Source organism: Molossus molossus, unplaced genomic scaffold (assembly GCF_014108415.1).
Source record: "Molossus molossus isolate mMolMol1 unplaced genomic scaffold, mMolMol1.p scaffold_m16_p_9, whole genome shotgun sequence".
Classification (NCBI taxonomy): Eukaryota; Metazoa; Chordata; class Mammalia; order Chiroptera; family Molossidae; genus Molossus; species Molossus molossus.
The window spans coordinates 50,705,496-50,727,100 of NW_023425403.1; the positions used below are offsets into that span (position 1 = coordinate 50,705,496).

Here is a 21,605-nt window from a genome sequence, read left to right on the forward strand (position 1 = left end):
GCAAAACACACACTCAGGAGTAAAGAAACATGCAAAAGATGTTATTATTCAACCTGTCACAGTGCCGTAAATCTGCTCTGAACTTAGGCCATCAAAGCTCTTCCTTGGAGCCTTCCCCCCTCTAGATGGGCCCGTTAAGAGCGCACTTAGAGATTTCTGCAGGCCCTGCACCGAATTAAAAGGTGAATTCTGTTTCGCTTTTGCATCCCTGCCATCATGATGCCCACAGGAGGCTTTGAGTTACAGCAGCTTTTCTGAACAAAGTGGGGCTGCATCTGTCTCCCCAGGGAAAATGCAATCTGGTAGGAATCCAGAAATCTTCAGGTGGTCGTTCTACTTCCCCGACGAACACTTCCTCAAACCATTTTATCTTGTTTCTGTTTGGATAGACCAAACTGAGGCTGGTGTATATATTCACAGAGATCCAGGATTTTTCCTGTCGGGCAGAAATTCTCTTCACTAGGAATGTCCTGTTTGAACTGCCTTTTGTGGACCCCTAATTGTTTGAGAGGCATCTACAAAAGGTGCCATACTTGGCTGTGCATATCATTTTCTTTCAGTGATTTTAAACTCTTCATATATTGTCCCTTAATACAGAGGCTATTCTTAATAATATTTCATCTGTATCTGCGCTAAACCATCTTGTTACAGAAAGACTGCATAATGCTGTGCCTAAAAAGAAAAGCTAACATTTTCAGTCGTGAATATAACCTTTTATGTCACTGGAAAAATATTGAATTTTAAATATTGTTTTGCCCAAAATGATCACTGAAACCCTTTGTCTTAAGTTATTGATACACAGGGACAGCACCTCTCTCGAGGGGAGTGGCAGGTTAGCGACAGCAATCTGCTGCCATCTACTGGTGCGTGTTCACAGTCACCCCTTCTCCCTTTGGCTGACCCAGCTTGCGGAATTGGTGTTAATTGGGATAAGTTTTGTAAGCAGTGAAGGGAAAACAAAGAAAATTCTCACTGTTTTCTTTATAAAGTTTTCAGATGTCTTTCTTCATGATACAGGATGATGACTATTTATCATTAATTAATTACTGGAGAAGTTCTTATTTCAAGACATCTCTGAACTGACTGACTCATAACCTATGCCAGGAAAAACTTAATCTATAAATTTATTAATTTATGTACAATAATTAAAAACCATGTGACTTCAAAGGTGTTATAATTTAAATTTAAAAGGTAAAAACCGATTTTGAATGAATGCTGCTTTTGAGGAAAAATTCATCATTTAAATTTGTTTTTGGTGTTTTTAAGTACAAGGTGCGTATCTTAACCAAACTCGCCGCAGAATTGAACAAATTCATGCTGGAGAAAGTGGCTGAGGATACAAGCAGTATTCTTCGCTCCCCGATGCCTGGCGTGGTGGTGGCAGTCTCTGTCAAGCCTGGGGACATGGTAAGGAGCGTACCTGTCTGTGGCTGGGGGGCAAATGGAAGCATGAACATATCCTGGTTCAGGTCTTTCCTGAGTCCTACTACCCCCATGAAATAGCAAAGTAGCTTTCGTGCATTTTTTGTCCAACTGTTTCACATTTGAATTAGGTTAGTAACAATCTCTGAGTGCTCTCCCTTCAAATGATCTGGAGCTGGAACAGAAATAAGGCCTGATTCATTCTGTTATTTGGCAAATTTGGAGTTTCAGGAAGTATTTTCTTTAAAATTTCTATTTACTCTCTTAGCTCTCTGTGCTTTAAGCATTCTTGAAGAACTCAGCAAAAAATAACCTCTGATGGGAAACTTTTGCATAATTTTTGGAATAAAAGGGAAGTTAATTCTATAATCTGTATAGTGCCAGAGCACTTCCATAACTTGATAAGTAAAATTTAGGATCACAGTTCTAAGTTTTTCATCTTGACTTTGTGACATTAAGGCACAAATCAAAGCTATATTGATATGGCCTCACATGTTTAGTCTTATGATAATGTAGCTATAGAAAAATTGGTAGTATGCATGTGTTTTCTTAAAGCATGGTTAGAAATCTCTATTTATTATTAGCAGAAGTAAAACGAAAACAAATATTCAACCAGAAGGTTTCTAGGGCGTGTGTAAGTACTTCCATTTTTATTTATGTGCCAGAAAATAAAGGCCAAACATGATAGTCTTTAATGAATGAGATGGTAATTCCATTTTATATTCCAAATCCATAAGCATTTATATATTTTCCTGTAAAGATTACATTAAAACTGCTTCTGTATTTATTAACATAAATAAAATAACATTGAGGAAAAACTCACATAGCTGTCATTGGATTATAGAAAAGTATTTATAATAAATGAATATTAAGAGAAATGATCCATTTCAGTTATTTAAATGATTAGCTCTGAAATTGACATATGAAGTTGGAAAACTGACTTAATTGTTTTATCTGGTGTTATGGAAATGGAACTACCAGCTTATTAAGAAATTATAAAAGAGGCTAAGGAGCTATGAATTGTTGCATTTATTTAGAAAGCATTGGCATTCTTGGAGGAAAACACTCATTATGATAGTCTAGCACTCAAGTGTCAAGGATTTGGGAGAGATGATACTTAAAAATTATATATATGTGATGAATATGGGGGAGGGCTTGCCTTGTATTCATTCTAAAGGATTAGGGTCATAAGGAGATAGTCCCTTGGAGTTGACAGTAAGCATGTATACGCTCATACTAACCATCAGAGCAGTTGGTTGAATCTTCTAGTGACTACAAGTGTAGGCTGGTAAACAACATGAGGGGGTTATTTTGTTTTTGTTTTTGTTTTTGTTTTTTTCCATTTTCCTTCTTAAGCTTTTTTTGGAAGCCACATGGGCTGTATAATGCCATTCTGAGCTTGTCAGTCCTAACCGTGTGGCTTTAATTCTAAAATCACATTTGCACTTTAGAAAAAATGTTGAACGGCAATCCTTACTTTTCCAACACCTGAGTCAAAACCTGAGCGGTGAGAGGGAGGAGGGAGGAGGGAAGGAGGCAGCTCCTGCTGAGCGCATGGAGGGAGGGGGTTCAGATTGCAGCCCTGCTCCTCTGTGTGCACCAGCTTCCTGGCTGGGGCTGCTCTCCAGGCAGAGAACCTGGAGCGTGCAGCCAGAATTCTAGTTCCAACAACTGCTTTCTCCTCCTCTGGCTCCTCCATACAGAGGGTTTAGCCTTCATACTTTCCATGTCCTGGTTAATATGTAATGTGGGAAAGCAAGGCATTTAGTAAAATGGAACAATGTGGAATTAGTCCTTGGTTCGTTGGGGTAGCTCACATATTGAAACCACCAGTAATTAAATGTGGGTATTCAAGAATGGTTTAATTTGAGAACTAACTGGAGCCTCTATTTTATGTATTCCTTTAAAGTTAGAGGACATGGCTGGGGGGTGTGCACCCTGGTGAATCGGCTCCTCGTGTCTGTATCCTTCACCTTCCATATAAAGGCCCTTTGCACGCATGTGCCTAAGCTGGTCTGGGAGGGCAAATGCTTGCGTTTTATTCCTCTCTCCAGCTTCCAGTGCCATTTCTGGTCTTCACAAAACTTCCTTTTATATTCTGTGCCATTGTGTTTTGACAAAATAGTGTTATTATTTGTGAAAAATGTCCCAAACTGGCAATACCCAAACCAAATGCAGGGCCAGACATTTACTTGTCAGCTCTCACAACAACTTGTATAGTTAAATCTGCTTCGTGTAATTAAAACACAAGAAACTTTCTTTGGACCAAAGGCACAGCATTTACTTGAGGCCACTCTAAGAAAATAATACTTGTAACTTTTAAGTTTTGCGGTTTAAAATGACTGTAGCACTGCAGGACGTGTTGTGCCGTTCTCAGCAGTAACAGTAGCTGAGCCAAGGCTCCGCTTTTACCAGTAGGAAGAGAATGGAATCGATCATCTCTTTGTGTTTTTAAGGAAACAAGAACATAAAAAACAACTCAGGGCCTACACGAGTTCTTTTTTTTTGCTTCCCAAAATGTTATTATTATTATTATTATTATTTTTTTGTAGTTTAAATTCCAGTTATCTGTAATTTTTATATTTAGCTGAAATAAAACTTGACAACTCTTAGAATGGTGAGCCTGGCAATAATGTGTTCCACAAAAGTATCACATAAAATAGTAAGTAACAACTCTGGTTTTGTGAAGTAAGCAATTTTAACAAAATTAAAAACACTTCTCAGGACAGAATGATTTGGGTGGCAGCGGAGAAGTAATAACTACACTCCGAGAGCTGTGTGGGCACAGAAGCAGAATTTCACACTAAGTGCTTTTATCGAGTTCAGACAGCAAAAGTTCCTAATACTCTTCAATGTCTGCTACATACTATTTAACATTAAATGTGGTGGTAAACTCTTTTTTAAGTGATCACATAACAGCCTTTTTGAACATTTTGGGAGAGGGTTCTAGTTAATATTAACAGTAAAATGCATACAAGCAAACAAACCAATTAGAAACTAAGTAGAACTAGATCATTAAAGTCTAGAATCACAAATTTAATTCAGAACAAATGATAACATGACTTTTATATGCCTCTTATATACCTTTTTTTAATATGGCTTCTGAAAATATTTTTAATGACTGATTTTCATTTCAGTTTGAAAAATAGCCATTTTTTCTATACATGTAACGTATCATAAACTGGGGGCACTTCTATAATAAAAGTTAGCATTTTTAATAACTTGTTTTAATTATGATAACTTCTATCTTTATGATCGCTTTGAACAAAAATATGAAATATATATTCTCCCAGAATAATAGGTGAATACAATTATTCCAGCATTATAGTTACAGCTGTTGAATTTTTTGCATAATTTTCATTTGACTTTGAAGTATAAAATAAAGTCATCATGAGCACATTTGTTTTGTTAGCCTTTTGATATCAGAAAGCTAACAATGAGGCAACCCAATGGGATATTTTAATATTGCATTTAATTAAGATTTGTTCTAGTTATGTTTAGATTTTGTAGTCATCTTAGATTTGCATCTTATTTAATACATCTAAAATTAAGTGAGACGTGAATTAGAAGCAGGCAGTCTACCCATCTATGTTTCTTTCTTTCTTATTACTTTGTGAGACCAAGTAAAATATCAAATAGATTGACATAAAGTACCTGTTGCTGTTTTTCCTGCCACTGAGCCTGTCCAGTCTTAGTAAGACAGATTGGAGTATTTTGGAGGGGCCAAGATGAGGATGATGCACTTTGTAGCAGAACTGACTTTCAATAGAAGGTAATTGGTGTTTGGGATTGCTGTTGTCATAAATAGTGACTTAGGCCACATAAAAAGTGGTGTACTACAAAGTGTACCAATGAAAACATAAAATTTGGAATCATTAATAGAAGTACCACCCAGATTCCACCCTGGGTTTTTCCTTCCTTGCATGTGCTCCTTCAGGGGGCGGGCACCAAGCAGGTATGTGGGTGAGCGGTTTGGTCACACCTCCCCTTGTCTCTAACCATCTGCAGTGGAGCTTGCAGCTGATCTGGGGGAAACTGCTAATACATTTAGTGAGAGACCTTTGTTTTTCATTTCTTGAACAAGCAGGATTTGAAACCTCCTTTGCACTTACGTATTCCAGACGAGAAGGGTTGACTTGGCCCCTCCTGACGTGTTTGTCTGGCAGTGACTTGTGTATCCCATGCAGCCCAGTCTCAATAATCACATCTTTCCCTGGCAGAGGACCTGGCCTGGCTGTTTGATAGATTTTCCAGTTTTTGAATACCTTGATTTACAATCAGGAAATAATTGCAATAATTAAATTTACATATTTTATAGCAGTAGTTATTCAAGCAGTTTATTTGATAAGGTGCCAGTTTTTCATTCAAACTTCAGATTGTATTCCAAAGCATGTATAGATTCATAACAAATTATTTAACATTTTAAACATTAGGGGTAGTTTTTGTTGCAGGTAACAATTTGAGAGTTTTTACAACTTAATGACAATTATCAATATAAGATAAAATATTTTTATAGATTAATCAATAAATTAAATATAGGAGAGTCTTTTGCATTTGATTTATTTTTTTCAAGGAATGACCTACTTGTGATTATAGGGAATGTATACTTGTTTTAAACATTTTCAAGATGACAATTCTCAACCTTACCAAGATTCAAAGTACCTTTCTTGCCCTTTTGCAAAACAATAAAGCCAGCTAATTTCTCCAAATTCTTTAAAACAGCACACTTCACAGAGGTAGTAGATCCAGACTGATTTCTTAAAGCTATTGTAACTGACATCAACTTGAACCAGTACTTTTTGTAACTAGAGGCATTGGCTCCAGTTTTGAGCTAACTTAAAGGGCAATATTTTTCTTTGTTTTAAGGAATTTTAAGAAAAACTGGACTTCTCTAATATTGGCCACAGCTCTTTACTGCTTCCCCAAGCCTTTCAGCTCCCTGCTTTGAGACCCACTGCACGATTCCAGTGGGCAGCTACAGGAGGGACCGGTGGTGTGGTGGTGTGGTGGTGGGCACAAGCAGAGGTGCGGGCCTGGCGTCCCTCAGAGCCATCTGCCTTGGTTGAGTATGTTATTTCTTGCTCATGGCCTCCTGAGCAGGTGGCTGGTGCACAAACCCATTAAAGGAGGCCTTAGGCCCTGGCCGGTTTGGCTCAGCGGTTAGAGTGTCGGCCTGCGGTCCAGAGAGACCCGGGTTCGGTTCCCACTAAGGGCACGTACCTCGGTTGCAGTTTGTCCCCGGCCCTGGTTGGTCGTGCGGGTGGCAGCCACTCGATGTGTCTCTTTCACGTCGATGTTTCTCTCTCTCCTCCTCTCTCTCCCTCCCACTCTATCTGAGCAAAAAACGAAAAAGTGTCCTCGGGTGAGGATAAAAAAAATCTTTAAAAAAAATAAAATAAAATAAAGGAGGCCTTAGACTGGAGATAAGGGGTTTGGCGGCATTTCTGTCACCTGCCTTCTCTTCTTCTGTAATTTGATGATGGTTCATTCTGTTATTGCTTAAATACTGCACAGTCTCCTGTGGTGTCTTCTCCCTCCCTCTTTACATGAAGATGTTGGGATGTGAATGCACAGTTCTTCAGGAAGTATCAGGGTGTTTACCAGCCTATCTTACCAGCTCAGAAAGAGGAAGTTATTATAATCAGATTCTAGCAGTGCCTTTTAACCAAATCTGAGATGCCTTTTTCCTGTGGCTGTTAACTGCGTCTTTCTTCAGATCTAAGGGCTTTAAAATGCATTGCATTCAGGCACCTGTGTTCTAAGTAGAACTGTCTTTAAAAATGTAATTGAAGGATTTTCACTTTTGTGGAGTCATCAGCAGGGTTGATATTGATCCATGCTTTCGGGGGGCCCAATGCAGCAGAAGGGGAGACTGAAGCGGGCCGGTAAGCCCTCTGAGCCTTCTGTCTAATTTGGCAGAAAAACACAGAATGTAGGACAACAAAAGAAGGCTCCTTTTTCCATAAAAATTCTTCCCCCAACCCACCCCTCTTCCCAAAAAGGGGACTTAATTTTTCAGCTGCACGCAGTGATTTGGTGTTCACTCTTGCATTGAAACAGTTGCTGTCTGAACAGGCAGGAAACAGTTTTCTTTTAATTGCTGAAATCATTCGGAAGTGCTTCATGCCCTGCTTCTATACAGCAGATGCTGTGCATTAATTGGCCTGCGTAGAAATGACCCAGGGTTCCTTGCAGCGGGCCCAGTTTTAGGCAGAGGGTTTAAATAGCTTATTTATTATTTTGTATAATCTGGCGTACATTATGTGCTCCTGCATGTGTCGTATTTCATGGTCTGCAGTTTCTAATGTCATGTGGGTTTCAAAACCTGTGTTTCTCTGGTAATGTACTAGCAGCAGGTAAGCTCAAAATACCATCCATCAGGAGCTAATTTTTTATCCAGATACTCCAATGACTGATGAACCTGTCTTTTGTATGAATGTTTAGCGCAGTAGAAAGCCATATGCCACTGGCACAGTTTCCTATGCATTCCTTACAGTTGCTAGAGAGCGGGCTTACGGGGGAAAACCCTCAGCCATTTCTCTCCTCTTGCCTATATTTGATAACACCTTTAAAATCAGCCCAGGTTTTGGATGACAAAAGAGGGAGGAGCTGTCTTAAAGGAAATCTGACCCCCATAATCATTTTCTTTATCAGAAATATGATTGCACACTCCTAATGGGGAACCTTGTTTTGTTACTCCCCGTCTGTTCAAAACAGACCTTAGCCCATTAGAAGGGCCTCCCTTGTGTGGGAAGACCACAGCTGTTACTGTAAATCTCATCCCGTCACTGTATCACCCCCATTTTGTGGCTCTGAAGGATGAAATTGAGAAATGGAATACTGTGCAGTCATCCTTTACATCTCCAATTTTAGGCCTTTGCCATCATTTTCATGCTTTTATTCCAAATCAAATAACATTAGTGAGCTACACTACCTCTGATGAATATCTGGTATCGAGCACAGCTTTCAGGTCTGTACTTTTGGGGCCTTCCGTTTGTGTTTTGTGGAGGTCTTTCCCCCCTTTTTCCTCTCTCTCTTTCTGCACTGCCTTTGAGCTTTCTTCCTGCGTCTGCAGACTGAATGATACAAGTTGCCGAATGTGTCCCAGTCCTAGCATGTTTCCCAAGAGTGATGTGTGCAGCAGAAGGTTGTGTCTTTTCATCTTTGGGGAAGAAGTGAAAGGAACTTGGTAGAAGGCTATTGGGGGCTTTAATTGAAGATAAAAGTCTCTGGGGAAAGAGTCCTCTGAAAATAAATGGAACTTGATAGATTTCCATATCATTTATAACTTCCCTTAATTACACTTGGAAGACTTGCCAGTAAAACTGGAAAATTGGCAGCCTATATCCATTAGAGTCATTTTGCCGACCATGGCAAGCAGCTGGCTTTACTGGATTTTATTTCCCATCACTCACAATTAATCATCAGCTGGAGATGTCTGAACCTCCTCAGCACAGAGCAGCACTGGGCGGCATTCAGGCTCCCAAACATGCTGAAATCTGCTGAGTAAATGGGCCGAGTCTTCTCTCCAGCTTACTCATTTTGAGGCAAGGCCGGCACCCCGCTTAATGAGTGTGCTCTGATAATCGGATGTGAATGTGAACCTTGACCTCATGTCAAAGGAGAGGACGCAATAAGCCGGATGAAAGATATAGAATTCAGGCCTCCAAACTTTACAGCAATTAGACAGGGAGCAGAGAAGTACATCAGGCTGACTAGGTTTATCAAAAAGACTTGCAGGGCTTGTGACCATTTTGTAAGCCCAGCATTGGAGACATCCTGTCACAATCAGTAAGTCTTTATCGGATGATTCACAGAAGTGTTAGAGAAGTGTGCGCACACAGCTCCTTCAGGAGCAGGGCCCTCACATGAGAGCTGTCGGTGGAAACTCAACGTGTACGCACCCTCTGTGCTCACTCATTAGTGCCTGGGCTTTCTGAGCACACAGGGAGACCCAGAAGGTCTGCCGCCACCTTCCAAGCTCGGGGAGGGCAGGGAAGGGGCACCTCGGGATGAGGAGGCATCCGAGCTGTTGAGGTGAGAGGCCTGTGTAAGGCCATCTGGGCATTGCTGGGTCTGACCCCTCGTTACAGCCCCACCTGCATTCTCCACCGTGTGGTTTGCACTGTGTGTGCTTCCCTGACTTGGATTCTTGAGGAGCGAAATAACGAATTGAGATCAAGTTCATGTGTGCAGGTATAAAATTATTCTACTGACCGAAACAGAGCTCACTGTTTTGTGGGGTAAAGAAACAACTCTCAGGAGTTCTTTCTTTTAGGGCCAAATGAATGAAAACAGACAACAAAGCAGGTTGCTGTACGTGAACAGAAAGAGATGAATTACTTATATTTCCATTGACAGCTGAATAGTATAAGTAGCAACCAGCAGACACGAGGGAGGGAATACTGGAGTGGAGAGGAAGCTGCGGGTTGGATCCTGCATCAGCGCAGTGCTGCGGGGCGGGCGGCGGAGCAGTCACCCAGATCCAGAGGCACCTTCCCTGAAGTCCTTGTAATCAAATCGGCAGTCATACAAATCAAAAGAAGGGCTGTTGCAAATTTGGGACTTTTCCGCCTCTCCTGATTGATTACCTCTGATGAATCAGAGTTTTCGTTTTTCTGATTCACAGTTGGGGACCTACCACTTGCAGTTGCCTGTATATATGTCACCTCTTCGAAAATCAGCCATGCCACAAGCACCCAGGGCCAGCTAAGAAAGATATTAGTGGGCCCCATAAACTTATCTGTGTCCACTGCCCCCAGGCTTGAGCAGGCCCTGATCTAACCTCCAGTGTGGCCAGTTGAGCCTGGCCTGGGACTGTGGCCTGGGCCCAGCTGTCCTTCCAGAGTCTCCTGAGCATGGTTGTTGGGTTGGCCTAGGCCCCTTGAGGTGACCGTTGGAAATCTTCTCGTTCACTTTATTTTTCATATTTGCATTAACTGTAAATTTGCTAACTTGATATTCCCATAAAGAAGCAGCGAAGGGCATTCTGGCCAGCGGATACCAAGCAGTGGGCTGAGCCACTGCAGAGGGCAAGGTCGTGCCCACCTAAGATGAGGTCGTGCCCACAGGGCCCAGGATGGGGAGGCAGGGCTGAGCAAGCCAGCTAAGAAAGCCTGGCTGGGGAGCATGGGAGCAGGTACTCACAGGCCCCATGCTAGGGGGGTTGCCTGTGCATCTGTGAAGGAAAGAGCTACCAGAGCCCCAAGGTGGAGAACTGACTACTAATTTTTGGCTGGAATTTCCATTGTTCAATTTCAGATCCATTTCCCAGAAAGCCACCCCAGCCCTGTTGCTGGAATGCCCAGTCCTTGGATTGGGGTGCTGTTTCCTGAGGTCAGCTCTGGCTCTCAGCCTCTGTCTCAGAAACCTTGGTCTGGGTCCACCAGGGTTTTGGGTGTGGAGCTAAGTGGCAGGTCCCCTCTGGGGGAACTTGCCCTTCTCCGTCTTACCTGATCCTTGCCGGCCTTTGAGGAAAGAAAAAAGGCTTCTAAATGACAACTTGAGGGAGCAGCTGTTGACACCTGACTGGGGCATCTGCACTGTCTGAGCTGCCCTCACTTCTCTCCCTCTGCGCTTTGAAGAGCAGTACGTGCGAAAGAACAGTCCTCGCGAGTGGATTCTTCGCACTCATGGAGCACAGGTGCCAGGTGGAAAAGAATAAAAAGGTCAGCGAGCACAGTACTTCCAGCCCGGCTCTGCGGCACAGTCTCTCCTCTGTGCCAGCACGGAAGCCTTGGCGTCCCCTCGCTTCCTATGTTTCTGTGCCAGGAAAAGGCAGCCCACCGCCTGATCAGCGGAGGGAAGGAATGCACGGGCTCAGGCAGTCCCACTGCCAGCAAGACAGCTTGTGCCCGCAGGGGGCCGGGGGGGCTTGAAGATCATCTGGGGAGTTCAGGAGAGAACGTTCTCCAGGCACTTCTGCGGCACTGGACAGGCACACCCAAGTGGTGGGAGTGTCCAGGAGCCCCACACCAGATGCTCACCAGCACCCTACACAGCCAGTTGCCCTAGGAAATTCGACTCTCCCATTTCAAAGACTGGGTGGCCCTTTTTCATAAAGATAGGAGAAAAATCCAGCCAAGCTCATTGGTGCCTACCCATCAAAGGCGGAGAAAAAAGAATTAGAATGGCTTTTAGTTACAGATGAATCCTGGGTGAAAGGCCAGGTTTAACCAGGGGGTTGATGCCCACTCCTCCTGGATTTCCCTCATAACAACAGGCAAACACGTCAGAACACCAAGCCTGAGCCCCTCGAGCCGTGCCTGTGGGAGCTCCCGAATGGGTGCAGCCCGAGAAATTCCCGGCACTGGAAGGTTTGGGACAGCGGTCCCCAGGGCCTGGAGGTTTGGCTATTGTTCCCAGCCCTTCGGGGCTGTAGAGAGAAACTCCATTTTTTGATAATAGCTTTACTAAGATAAAATTCACATACAGTTCATTCCTTTAAAGTGTGCATGAGTGGTTTTAGTATATTCGGTTACACAGCCATCACCACAGCCAATCTTAGAACATTGTCACAACCTCCCTCCCCCAAAGGAAGCTGTGTACCCATCCATCAGCAGTCACCACCCTTTCTCCTCAGCCCTGGAGACCACGAATCTTCCTGTCTGTGGAGATTTACCATTCATTGCACGTAAGTGGAGAGCGTGCCTTTTGGCCACATCTCTGTGGCAAAGGTTCAGATTCCCAGGGCACAGCCTTTCTCTGCTGTCCCCCAAAATGAACTTGGGATTCAAAGTATTTATCAGAGGTTATTGCTACTGTCTGGATCAAATTTCAGCACATTTGACAAAGAATCTCTTAATAGCTTCACTCTTGAATAATGTTGTAAAATTAGAATGCTGATGAAACTTCTATTTTTATTCATTTTCCAGGTTTCAGAAGGTCAGGAAATATGTGTGATCGAAGCCATGAAAATGCAGAACAGTATGACAGCTGGGAAAACTGGCAAGGTATGTCCCCAAGTTCCCACCAGCCCACACCTGCTCTGTGATAGGAAGCAGAACTTCCACCTCTGAATCTTGGACAGTTAGGCCTGAAAGGGACCACAGGGGTGATATCTTCCCCAACCCACCTCCTGCAGAAGAGGACATTAAGATCAGGACCTCTTTCCTTCCTGTATTGGCGTGTCCCTGCCTCCTGGAGAGCAGGCCTCCAAAAGAGTCTGTATAGCGTTCAGGTAGTCAAAGAACAATTGTTCTTCCCCGTAATGTCTTTCAAATTAAGGGGTCTTTAATTGTTAATGTTTACATCTGTCTTAGAGGCAGTTAGTTAACTGAGACTTAGGTGACACAGAAGGAAATGGTTTTAGAGATTGCAAAAATTAACGTCACTCTTCGAGATAATTTCCCCACCAAGAGAACAATTTGATTTTAGACCAAGAGGAGCTGAAAGCCCCACGTACAACACATATGGGACTTCATGATTTAGGGAGAAAAAAAGGAGATGATGTATTAGTACTGAAATTTCTTAAGAGTAAAACTTCTTAAATGTATTTTCTTCTTGAAGAAAATAGAAAAGTCCTTTAAAGCAATAACTTAATTATCCTTTCTGTGTCTAAAAGGACACCATTCATAGAAGGATCCTTTTCCAAAGGACAATTTGATTAGAAGTCTGGAGTGAGGTCGGGCAGGGTGGGGTGAAGACAGCATAGGCTGGCCATGCCCTGCACTGTGGCCACACCTGGAAAGTGAGATCGAACCTAGGGGACAATGGTGTCCTGGCAGAGAGGTACTGTCAGCTCATGGTGAAATCTGCATCAGGGAAAGACAGCTTCCATCTGTCACCCCAAAAAGAAATGAAACTGATGCTCAGAGAACATGCTGAGGAGGACTCCAGTCCAGTCCCAGCTGGGAGAGCGAAGGCCAGGCTAGAAAGGGCTGCAGATACCTGTCCCTAAGGGTCTGGAAGAGGAGAAAGGCATAATTTGTAGGGTTTAGGAATCCTGCTTTCTACAAGATTACTTTTTATAAGATGGACACAAAACCATTAGTTTCTCTTCTTGTAAAATTGTTATATTTGTTACTTGAGATTAACACTGACACTGCATTAGCATCATGAGATTTCCATCTGTGATGATAACTTGGCCTCATTTGTGGGGGATGCAGAATATGTCAGATGCATATCAAGGGCGAGTGTTGCTGGACTGAGATACAGTGCAAACATGGACTTGGTCACAGCTCCCTGAAGGAACAAGGGGCCTGTGTCTGTCTGTGTGTTTTACGTCCTCATGGCCTGGGTGCCACAGTGCAGGCGCAGCTGCTCCCTGGTCATATGCAGCTCAGAGATGCTTCCGGGTGTTGTTGGGCTCTGGGCAACTTTGTTCTGTGGCCTGACACCTATTAGCTGGAGTCTTTCTCGCTCATCCCATTTCCTCCTACCCCCCCCCCCCCCCAGCAGGGCGCACCAGGAATGGCCAGAGCCTCAGCCCAGAGGACCAGGCCCTGGGGAGCTGGGGGACTGGCGATTCTTATCTAGGAGGGCCATTTTTCCTCCCAGAGAAAAAGTTCAGGTCCTTCATTCTAGTAATTGTAGCAGCATCACTAAAAATACAGCCTATACAATCATCGGAGGTTTCAGATCATAAAAAAGCAGCCACTTCAGTGCAAATAGCACCTGCTGAACATGCCTTTGAAGTAGTCGTTGCACAGGTTCACATCGGCCTGCAAGAGCCTGGGCTGGAGTCAAGGGAAGAAGGCCCTTCTAGCCCTCTGGCTCACAGCAGAGCTATAGGGACAGGCCAGGTCACCGAACCTGCCATCGCTGGCATCGTTCCTGTTTGCCACTTAAGTTCTAACCCACTGTTCATTTTTTCAGCCAAACAAGAAACTCCAAGAAGTCAAATCACTATCTTATCTCCACTCCAACCCCCTACCCACTTATTTGAAATCTGAACACAGTTTGGGAAAGCAAACCTGATTAAGATTGAGAGAAAAGAGTAGAATGAAAGGGCACAGTAGCAACACTGTGGGAACTCAGTGCTGGTCAGACATCACCCCACAAAGGCCATCCAAGCAGCCACACCCTTCTGGGTATCCCATTTCCCTTCAGGGGAAGTTTACGGTCAGGCTAGGGAGCTTCCCATTAGTTTGTACCTGTTTGGACTCTTGTATAATTGTTTTGTTTGGGTTATTTATTTTTTTTACACTAAACTAAGTATACATTAACTCTCAGAGAACATTTCTATAACCTAAAACCACAGGGATTGGGAGGGCTGGGTGTTGAGAGCTTATCCAAGATCAACACTCTGGGTCTTTGAATGCTGCCCAGACCCCTGTGTGCACCCAGTGCAAAGGTCAGCCAGCAGAAATTGCTTTGTATCAGCAAGTTTTAGGACCAAGGACAGGAGAGCCAGGAGGGGAAGTGGTGAGTCACTGCCCTGCATGAGGACGTCCCCATGCATGAGGTCCCCAACGATTGCGCCAGCCAAGTGTTCTACTTGTGTTCCAAAACCTGCCAGGTCATCTCCTCACTTCCAGAAATGAAGAGGTCGCTACCTCCTGGTCTAGTTTATCCTTCTTACCCCCTCCTTTTTTTTTTTTTTTTTTTTTTAATTCAAGGTGAAATCGGTACATTGTAAAGCTGGGGACACAGTTGGAGAAGGAGATCTGCTCGTGGAACTGCAATGAAGTATTTATAGCCTTTCAGTAGTCACCCAATTTAATTACCCATTTGTATTTTATTCTTTCATTCAATTTATTCAAGCATTTTACAGGCGCACCCCTGTGCAGCAGATTTTACGTGGTCATATTTATTCCACATATAGTCAAACCAACATTCTGCCAAAAAATCACCAATGGAAAATTTTATTGATATAAATACTTGTACATATGATTTGTACTTCTGCTGTGAGATTTCTTAGTGTCAAAGTTAAATCAATAAAACTGAGCATTTGTCTAAATATTAGTTTGCCCTTTTTTTGAATGAAGACAATGTACATAAGAGACATAGGCTGTGCCAGTAGACTTTAAACGATAGCATTTCATTGTGATCCTTTAAAAATTTTATATAAATCCCAGCTCTTTGCTGTCAGTTTCATTAAAACCGCATTTGCCACCTTATAATCTGATTACCTACTCATTCTGGCTGAGGCTGTAACTCCTGTTTGTTGTTATTCCTAACTTCTTAAGCCCATGCAGCACAGATGATCGTGTAAATCCCTCCTTTGTGACTCTAATGGGTAAGTACTGGATCTGTTGGATCCCTGGGGGTGTCACCTTAAGGAGAGATGACTCATTGTCCCTCTTCCCCATCCCATGGGGCTCCCTCACCGCAACTGTAGTGGGTGGGGCTGCCACAAGCTCATCAGCTGATACCCATCCTTGCCTTTTTGTATCTTTGTGAAGCACGATTCCAATTAAAGAAGAAGGGATAAAAACAATGATCATGTTTTTGTGCCAGATGCAGTTAGTGGTCACAGTCTACCATTAAGCTGGAGAGAGAGTGAGCTTTCCCGGTGGAGAACGAGGTTACTGAGGACCAGCAGCTGCATTCCCATTCCGTTCTGGAATTCTCGGAATACGTTTCATACTTCGCTGGTAAGCAGGCAGAGGCAGTCGTGCACTGCTCTGAACCTGCACTGACAGATCATCAGATGAGGTGGGTAGTAATTGGTACTTCGTGCTGTGCTAAAATTATTTTAAGCAGTGTTTGTATTTGGAAGCTAAGCTTTCTGACAGGCCTGAAGAACAAATTACTAATATGTTGGTTTTTCTTCAAAAGGCCCACCCCCAAATGCCGCTCCCTTCGGGAAGCAGGGACAGTGCCTTGCCACTGGGCTCTGGGCTCAGGGTATTCAGCTGTGTCTGCCAGCAAGCGGGTGCTCATTGTTTTGCTACTTTAGAATGAAAAGAACCTTCTACTAAATAAGTAGACCCAAGAAAAAGGCCAAAATTACCATCAACACTTTTATATTTGATTTCCTAAAATATCTAGTTTAATTTTAAATGATCATCTTTAATAATCTCTTTAATAAGCTTGGTTTGAAAATTGTGAAGAACGATGTTATATATACTCCAAAACTACTAAAAAATACCGCATGCTTTTCTTTTCTTTCATTACACTAAGACATTCAAGATCAGCTTAAATTTTTTTTCCCTTGGTGCTATAGGTCAGAATCAATAGAGTAGGGCTGCTAAAATCTAACTGCAACACAAAGTCTTTACATTCATTTTAAATGTTATCTTCAGATTAAGGCAAAGCAGGAAAAGAAGAAAAGTATGGTAACATATGAGTGCTTGAAATGTCATTTAGGGGAATTAAAACCTAAATTTTTCTTACCCAGTACACTCAAGCCGGCGATGCTCTTTGCGCAGCAGTAAAGCAGTATCCGACAGACTTCAGGGCAGTCTTATCAGTATGTCAAAATTATGTGGGAAATTGGCTGCCACTGAAAATGAGTATTTCTTTTCCCACAGATTGGGTTTTACAAATGTTTGTTTCAAAGAGCATTATTAGGCTTTGCATTCAGTGCGTGCAGACCAAGCTGAGGTAATCTTATAATCATCAGGGCTCTCTCTGTCGCGGTTTTTATCTGTTTTCCCTCGGATTATAGCGAAGCCCGTGTGCCCCCTGAGAGTCGTAATTGTCGAGGTACGGGAGGCGGACCCACTCTGGAGGGTAGGTGGCCGTGCTGTACACGAAGCACTGCAGGGTCCTTTCAGCAGCTGGAGGCTCTTCGGAGGCACCGCGTGGGCCTTCCCACTCGAGGACCGCGATGCGCACCCGGGTGCGCTGGTACATGTCTGGGCAGCCTTCGAACTCATCGAGGAAGCATAGCATCTGCTCGTCCACACTATAGATCTCCCCGGCCACGCAGTGGCCGTGCCCTGGGAGGTTCAGCAGATGCGGAATGTTATGTTCTCCGGCAATCACCAGCGGGTACGGCTCCACCGTGCGGCCCCGGCCCCAGAAGGCCGAGCAGCCGTTGGTGTGGTCCAGCAGGACTTTATGGTTGGGCTGGCCTCGCTTCAGGGTCCCGTACACAAACACCTGGGCCATGTGGGCCAGAGACGCTGCAGAGGAGAAAGGAAGCAGACTGGTAGGCATACGTGTCAGAAAAACGGGCAAGAGCTTTGGGCTCCGTTGGGGTTGGAACCTTGTCTGGGAAGGGCAAGAGAGTCAGTATTTCAGGTCCGTGCCGGAGCAGCTGCTCCCAACCGCCAGCACAACCCAGAGCCCACTGTTCTTGACCATCATGTGGTGGGTTCTGAGGTTCCAAGAATCACCACCAACCCTTTACAGTCACTTTCTGATAAAAGGAACTCATTTTGAGAACACATTTGCCAGATGGAGTCAGCCTGTCTTGCGATCAAGCTCTGCAGAATTGCTGTTTTTCAGAGCAGTTCGTTTTCAATCATTTTGAAAGGACTTTAAAAATTACACAATAAATACTATAGAAGAAATAGAAGTAATGATATGCAAATGTACATGTGTGTGCATATATAAAATAGTCACCTATAGTGGGCTACAGGAGATAATTCAGGTTTCAGTACTAAATTCACATTCTAGTCCTGACAGTATGACCCAGCAAACCTTTAACAAGCGCATGCTTTGGTGTTCCTTTCCCAAGGTCCTAGAGGGTAATGATGCTCCCCTGTGACTCACTGTGGCTCACCACAGCGACCTTGGCTCCAATGTGAAGGTAAATATTTACTGCTTGCCTGGGTCTGGGCCACAGACTGTTATGTAACTGACAAAAGTAATTTGTGTAAAAGTGACTCAAACAGAAATGGAAATCAAAGTTGGACAGGGGTGGGCCCCTCCTCAAAGCCTGGCATTTCGCTGTCCTACTTGCCCAATGCTGTGTAGTGACGGCAGGCCTCTTTAAGACAGACTTTGAAAACGAGACCCCCTGTGCAGGAAAAGGAAAGCCTACAACAAGCCAGAAACACCTGGAGGGTGACATCCTGGACATTCATCACATGGTCAAGGAGACCTTGGAGAAGTCACGCAGTTCACAGGCCTCCTACTTCTCAGCCAACAAGGCCTCATCTAGGGCTCTCATCCCAGCCTTGCCCTGCCTCTTCAGGGCATCTGGGAAGGATGGACAGTCCCAGCAGGACTTTTGCCCCTACTCCCCCCATTCCCCACCTTGGTCTCAGTCACCAGCCTATGGAAGGTCAAGAGTTCCATGGGTTTCAGACGACTGTACCTGGAAAGGCGTGGTCCTGGGAAAAACACAAGGCTGGCAGGCACGTGCACTCTGGGCATTTGACACCACTGGGACACCTTGAGCAGGATGGGGACATGATGGGAGCTCTGGTTCTGGTTACTCTGACAAGGGTGGAAGGATGGAGTTGTGGGCTTGAGGGGGAGGCATGCCTCAAGTATGGGAAGTCAAAAAGTGAATCAAGAAGAGCCTGGAATTGGAGGTGCAGAGAGGAGGGAGACACGGGTCCTGTGGAGCTGCAGGTGGCAGGACTGCTGTGGGGGAACAGTGGGAGGGAGACCTGGGAGAAGAGGCAGACAGGGCAGCAGGAGGACCTTGGGCCTGCCCACACACAACGACAGGGACAGCAGCAGATGTTTATGAGAAGGCGGCCTGAGGAGTGATCCAGAAAGATGAGCGCCAGGAAGAGGATGGTGGATCTGGAGTGGACTGTGCAGCGGCCCGCAGACCAGACATTTGGAAGGAGCCATCCCTGACTTCTGTCTCTCATACCTGCAATCCGTCCTGTAGCTCAATCTGTCAACTCCTCCAGGACGCACTGAGAAGCTGCAGTTTCTCATCCCCTTCAGCACTACCACCCTTGTCCAAGGACTGTCCCCCAATCCCTTCAAGGGCTTCTCTGTTCCCTCCAGCCTATACCCATCATAGTCCTGGTCAATCTTGGCTGCAAACTCCATGACTTTCTATTGGTGCCAGCTGGCTTGCCCCTCCTTTCCCTCCAGCCACTCCTGGAATGACGCCTGCCCACCCTGGGGCCTTTGCAGTCACTGCTCCCTCACCCACTCGGTCCTGCCCCTGTAGATGCCTCTCTGAACGGCTGACCTGAAGCAGCACCTATCCAATCCTTCAGTCCTACCATGTCACCCTGACTGGCTCTCTTTGTGGTACACGTTCTCCACATCACTGCTTGTCTTGTTGACCGTCAGAATGTGAAGAGCTGGAAGAGAACTTGGGAACCATCGAGCCCTACGCAGCTGAGTCTCAGGTTGGTGAGGACGACTGAAGCTGCACACCGGGCAACACCAGTCAAAACTGGAGACCCACCCTCCTCATCACTGGTGCCGTAGTTTTTCTCTTCTTTTGATAAATTTTTTCTTTTTTTTTTTAACATTTTATCATTTATTTTTAATTTTTAATCCTCACCCAAGGACATGTTTTGTTTTTCATTAAATTTGGAGAGAGAAGAAGGGAGAGGGAGAGAGAAAAGAGAACCAAAAGAGAAACATTGATCGGTCGACTCCTGTCTGTACCCTGACTGGGGATCGAACCTGTGACCTTTTGGTGCACAGGACAATGCTCCAACCAACTGAGTCATATTGGCCAGGGCTCATTAACTTTTTAAAAGTACCATCTGTCCATAGTGTAAAGTCAAACAACTGCACAAGAAACATGAAATTCCCTACCCTTTACCACTTCCTTGATGCAACACTTAAGCCTTTTAACTGCTGCAGTTGATATTTATCTCCATAGTGTTAGTTATTTATACTGTTACTTATTTTATTATTAAATTTTTTATCCTCACCCGAGGACATTTTTCCATTTTTTGTTCAGGTAGAGTGGGAGGGAGAGAGAGGAACAGAGAGAGAGAGAGAGAAACATCGACGTGAAAGGAACACATCGAGTGGCTGCCACCTGCACAACCGACCAGGGCCGGGGACAAACTGCAACCGAGGTACATGCCCTTAGCGGGAACCGAACCCGGGTCTCTCAGGACCGCAGGCCGACGCTCTAACCGCTGAGCCAAACCGGCCAGGGCTATACTGTTACTTATTGATATTCAAATCATTTCTTGCCTTTTGGACCCCAAAAGCAGGTGAGCATAGCAGTTTAAAGCCAGACTTTAGAACCAACTTGTCTGAATTGAAATCCTGGCTCTCCCAGTTTTTAACTGTGACTTTAGGCAAACCGCTTTACCTCTGTGCCTGGGCTTCATCAGCTGTAAGAGGAATAAAGTCAGCTGCTTTGGAGGATTGTTGTGAGGGCTGCATGAGTTGATACACATTCCTCCTGCACATCTGGTAAGCCTGTGTTTCATGTGTGTGGGATTATTACTGCTATAGGAGCTCTCTATACCCACGCCCCAAACACACACACAGCCTCTGCCCCATGTTACTCTGACAGACTCACATCTCAATTTTGGTCAAATCAATATTCAGCATTAGAACTACGTAAACACTTTTCTTAGATAAGGCACATAGTGTACTATGATTAATTTTCTTTCTTGGACAACATTTTGTTTTTCTTGGAAAAACAGCTTTAGCCTTTTCCCTCCCCACTCTTCGCTCAAGTTTCTCTGACAGTAACTTGGCCTCACATTTTCTGAAAGTACCGTAAGAACCCTTTCAGCCTTGACCACATACCGGTTCCATGTGTCCCTGGAGCCTTGGCTTCCAGAAGCTGTGCTGCTCCAGCCTGGATCCCATGGCCCCTTCTTGGTTGACTCTCTCATTTCACTGAGGCTTATTTCACACCCTCGACAGTGTGGATGGGCAGAGAATTCTAGAAATAAGTAACTTCAGAACTGTGAAGGCATTTCCTCTGTCTTCTTTTTTTTTCTTTATCCTCACCCGAGGACATTTTTCCATTCTTCGTTCAGATAGAGTGGGAGGGAGAGAGAGGAAGAGAGACAGAGATACATCAACACATGTGAAAGGGACACATCGAGTGGCTGCCACCCACACGACCAACCAGGGCCGGGGACAAACTGCAACCAAGGTACGCGCCCTTAGCGGGAACTGAACCCCGGTCTCTCTGGACTGCAGGCCGACGCTCTAACCACTGAGCCAGACCGGCCAGGGCTCCTCTGTCTTCTAATTCTTCAAGTTCTTGCTGAGAAGTCCAGTGATACGGGGATCCACAGTCCTCTGTAAAGGACTCAGGCTTCTGTCTCTGGAGGCTCTTAAGGTCTTCCCCTCTCCCTTGGATTCTATAAGGATATGCTTCATTTTTTTTTGTTTGCTTGTTTTTTTCATTCATTGTGCTGGGAATTTCCATCTGAAAACATTATCTTGGA

The 21,605-nt window shown here is 44.4% G+C and overlaps 2 protein-coding genes across 9 annotated transcripts in view; one reads left to right on the forward strand and one right to left on the reverse strand.

Moving 5' to 3' along the window:
• The window catches only part of PCCA (propionyl-CoA carboxylase subunit alpha), a 429,374-nt gene extending 413,880 nt beyond the window's left edge, over positions 1-15,494 (forward strand). For 5 of the 6 annotated variants that reach the window (XM_036250627.1, XM_036250624.1, XM_036250625.1 and 2 more), the window contains 3 exons: positions 1,267-1,407; positions 12,297-12,374; positions 14,982-15,494. In XM_036250627.1, coding sequence (XP_036106520.1) covers positions 1,267-1,407; positions 12,297-12,374; positions 14,982-15,050 — 288 coding nt within the window. In that variant the 3' untranslated portion in view covers positions 15,051-15,494. The remainder of the gene's footprint in view (positions 1-1,266; positions 1,408-12,296; positions 12,375-14,981) is intronic. The other variant, XM_036250623.1, reaches the window with a different exon arrangement.
• Positions 15,495-15,500: 6 nt separating this feature from the next.
• The window catches only part of GGACT (gamma-glutamylamine cyclotransferase), a 68,208-nt gene continuing 62,103 nt past the window's right edge, over positions 15,501-21,605 (reverse strand). For 2 of the 3 annotated variants that reach the window (XM_036250631.1, XM_036250632.1), the window contains exon 3: positions 15,501-17,435. In XM_036250631.1, coding sequence (XP_036106524.1) covers positions 16,951-17,421 — 471 coding nt within the window. In that variant the 5' untranslated portion in view covers positions 17,422-17,435 and the 3' untranslated portion in view covers positions 15,501-16,950. Of the gene's footprint in view, positions 17,436-20,952; positions 21,155-21,605 lie in introns of those variants that run through there. The other variant, XM_036250633.1, reaches the window with a different exon arrangement.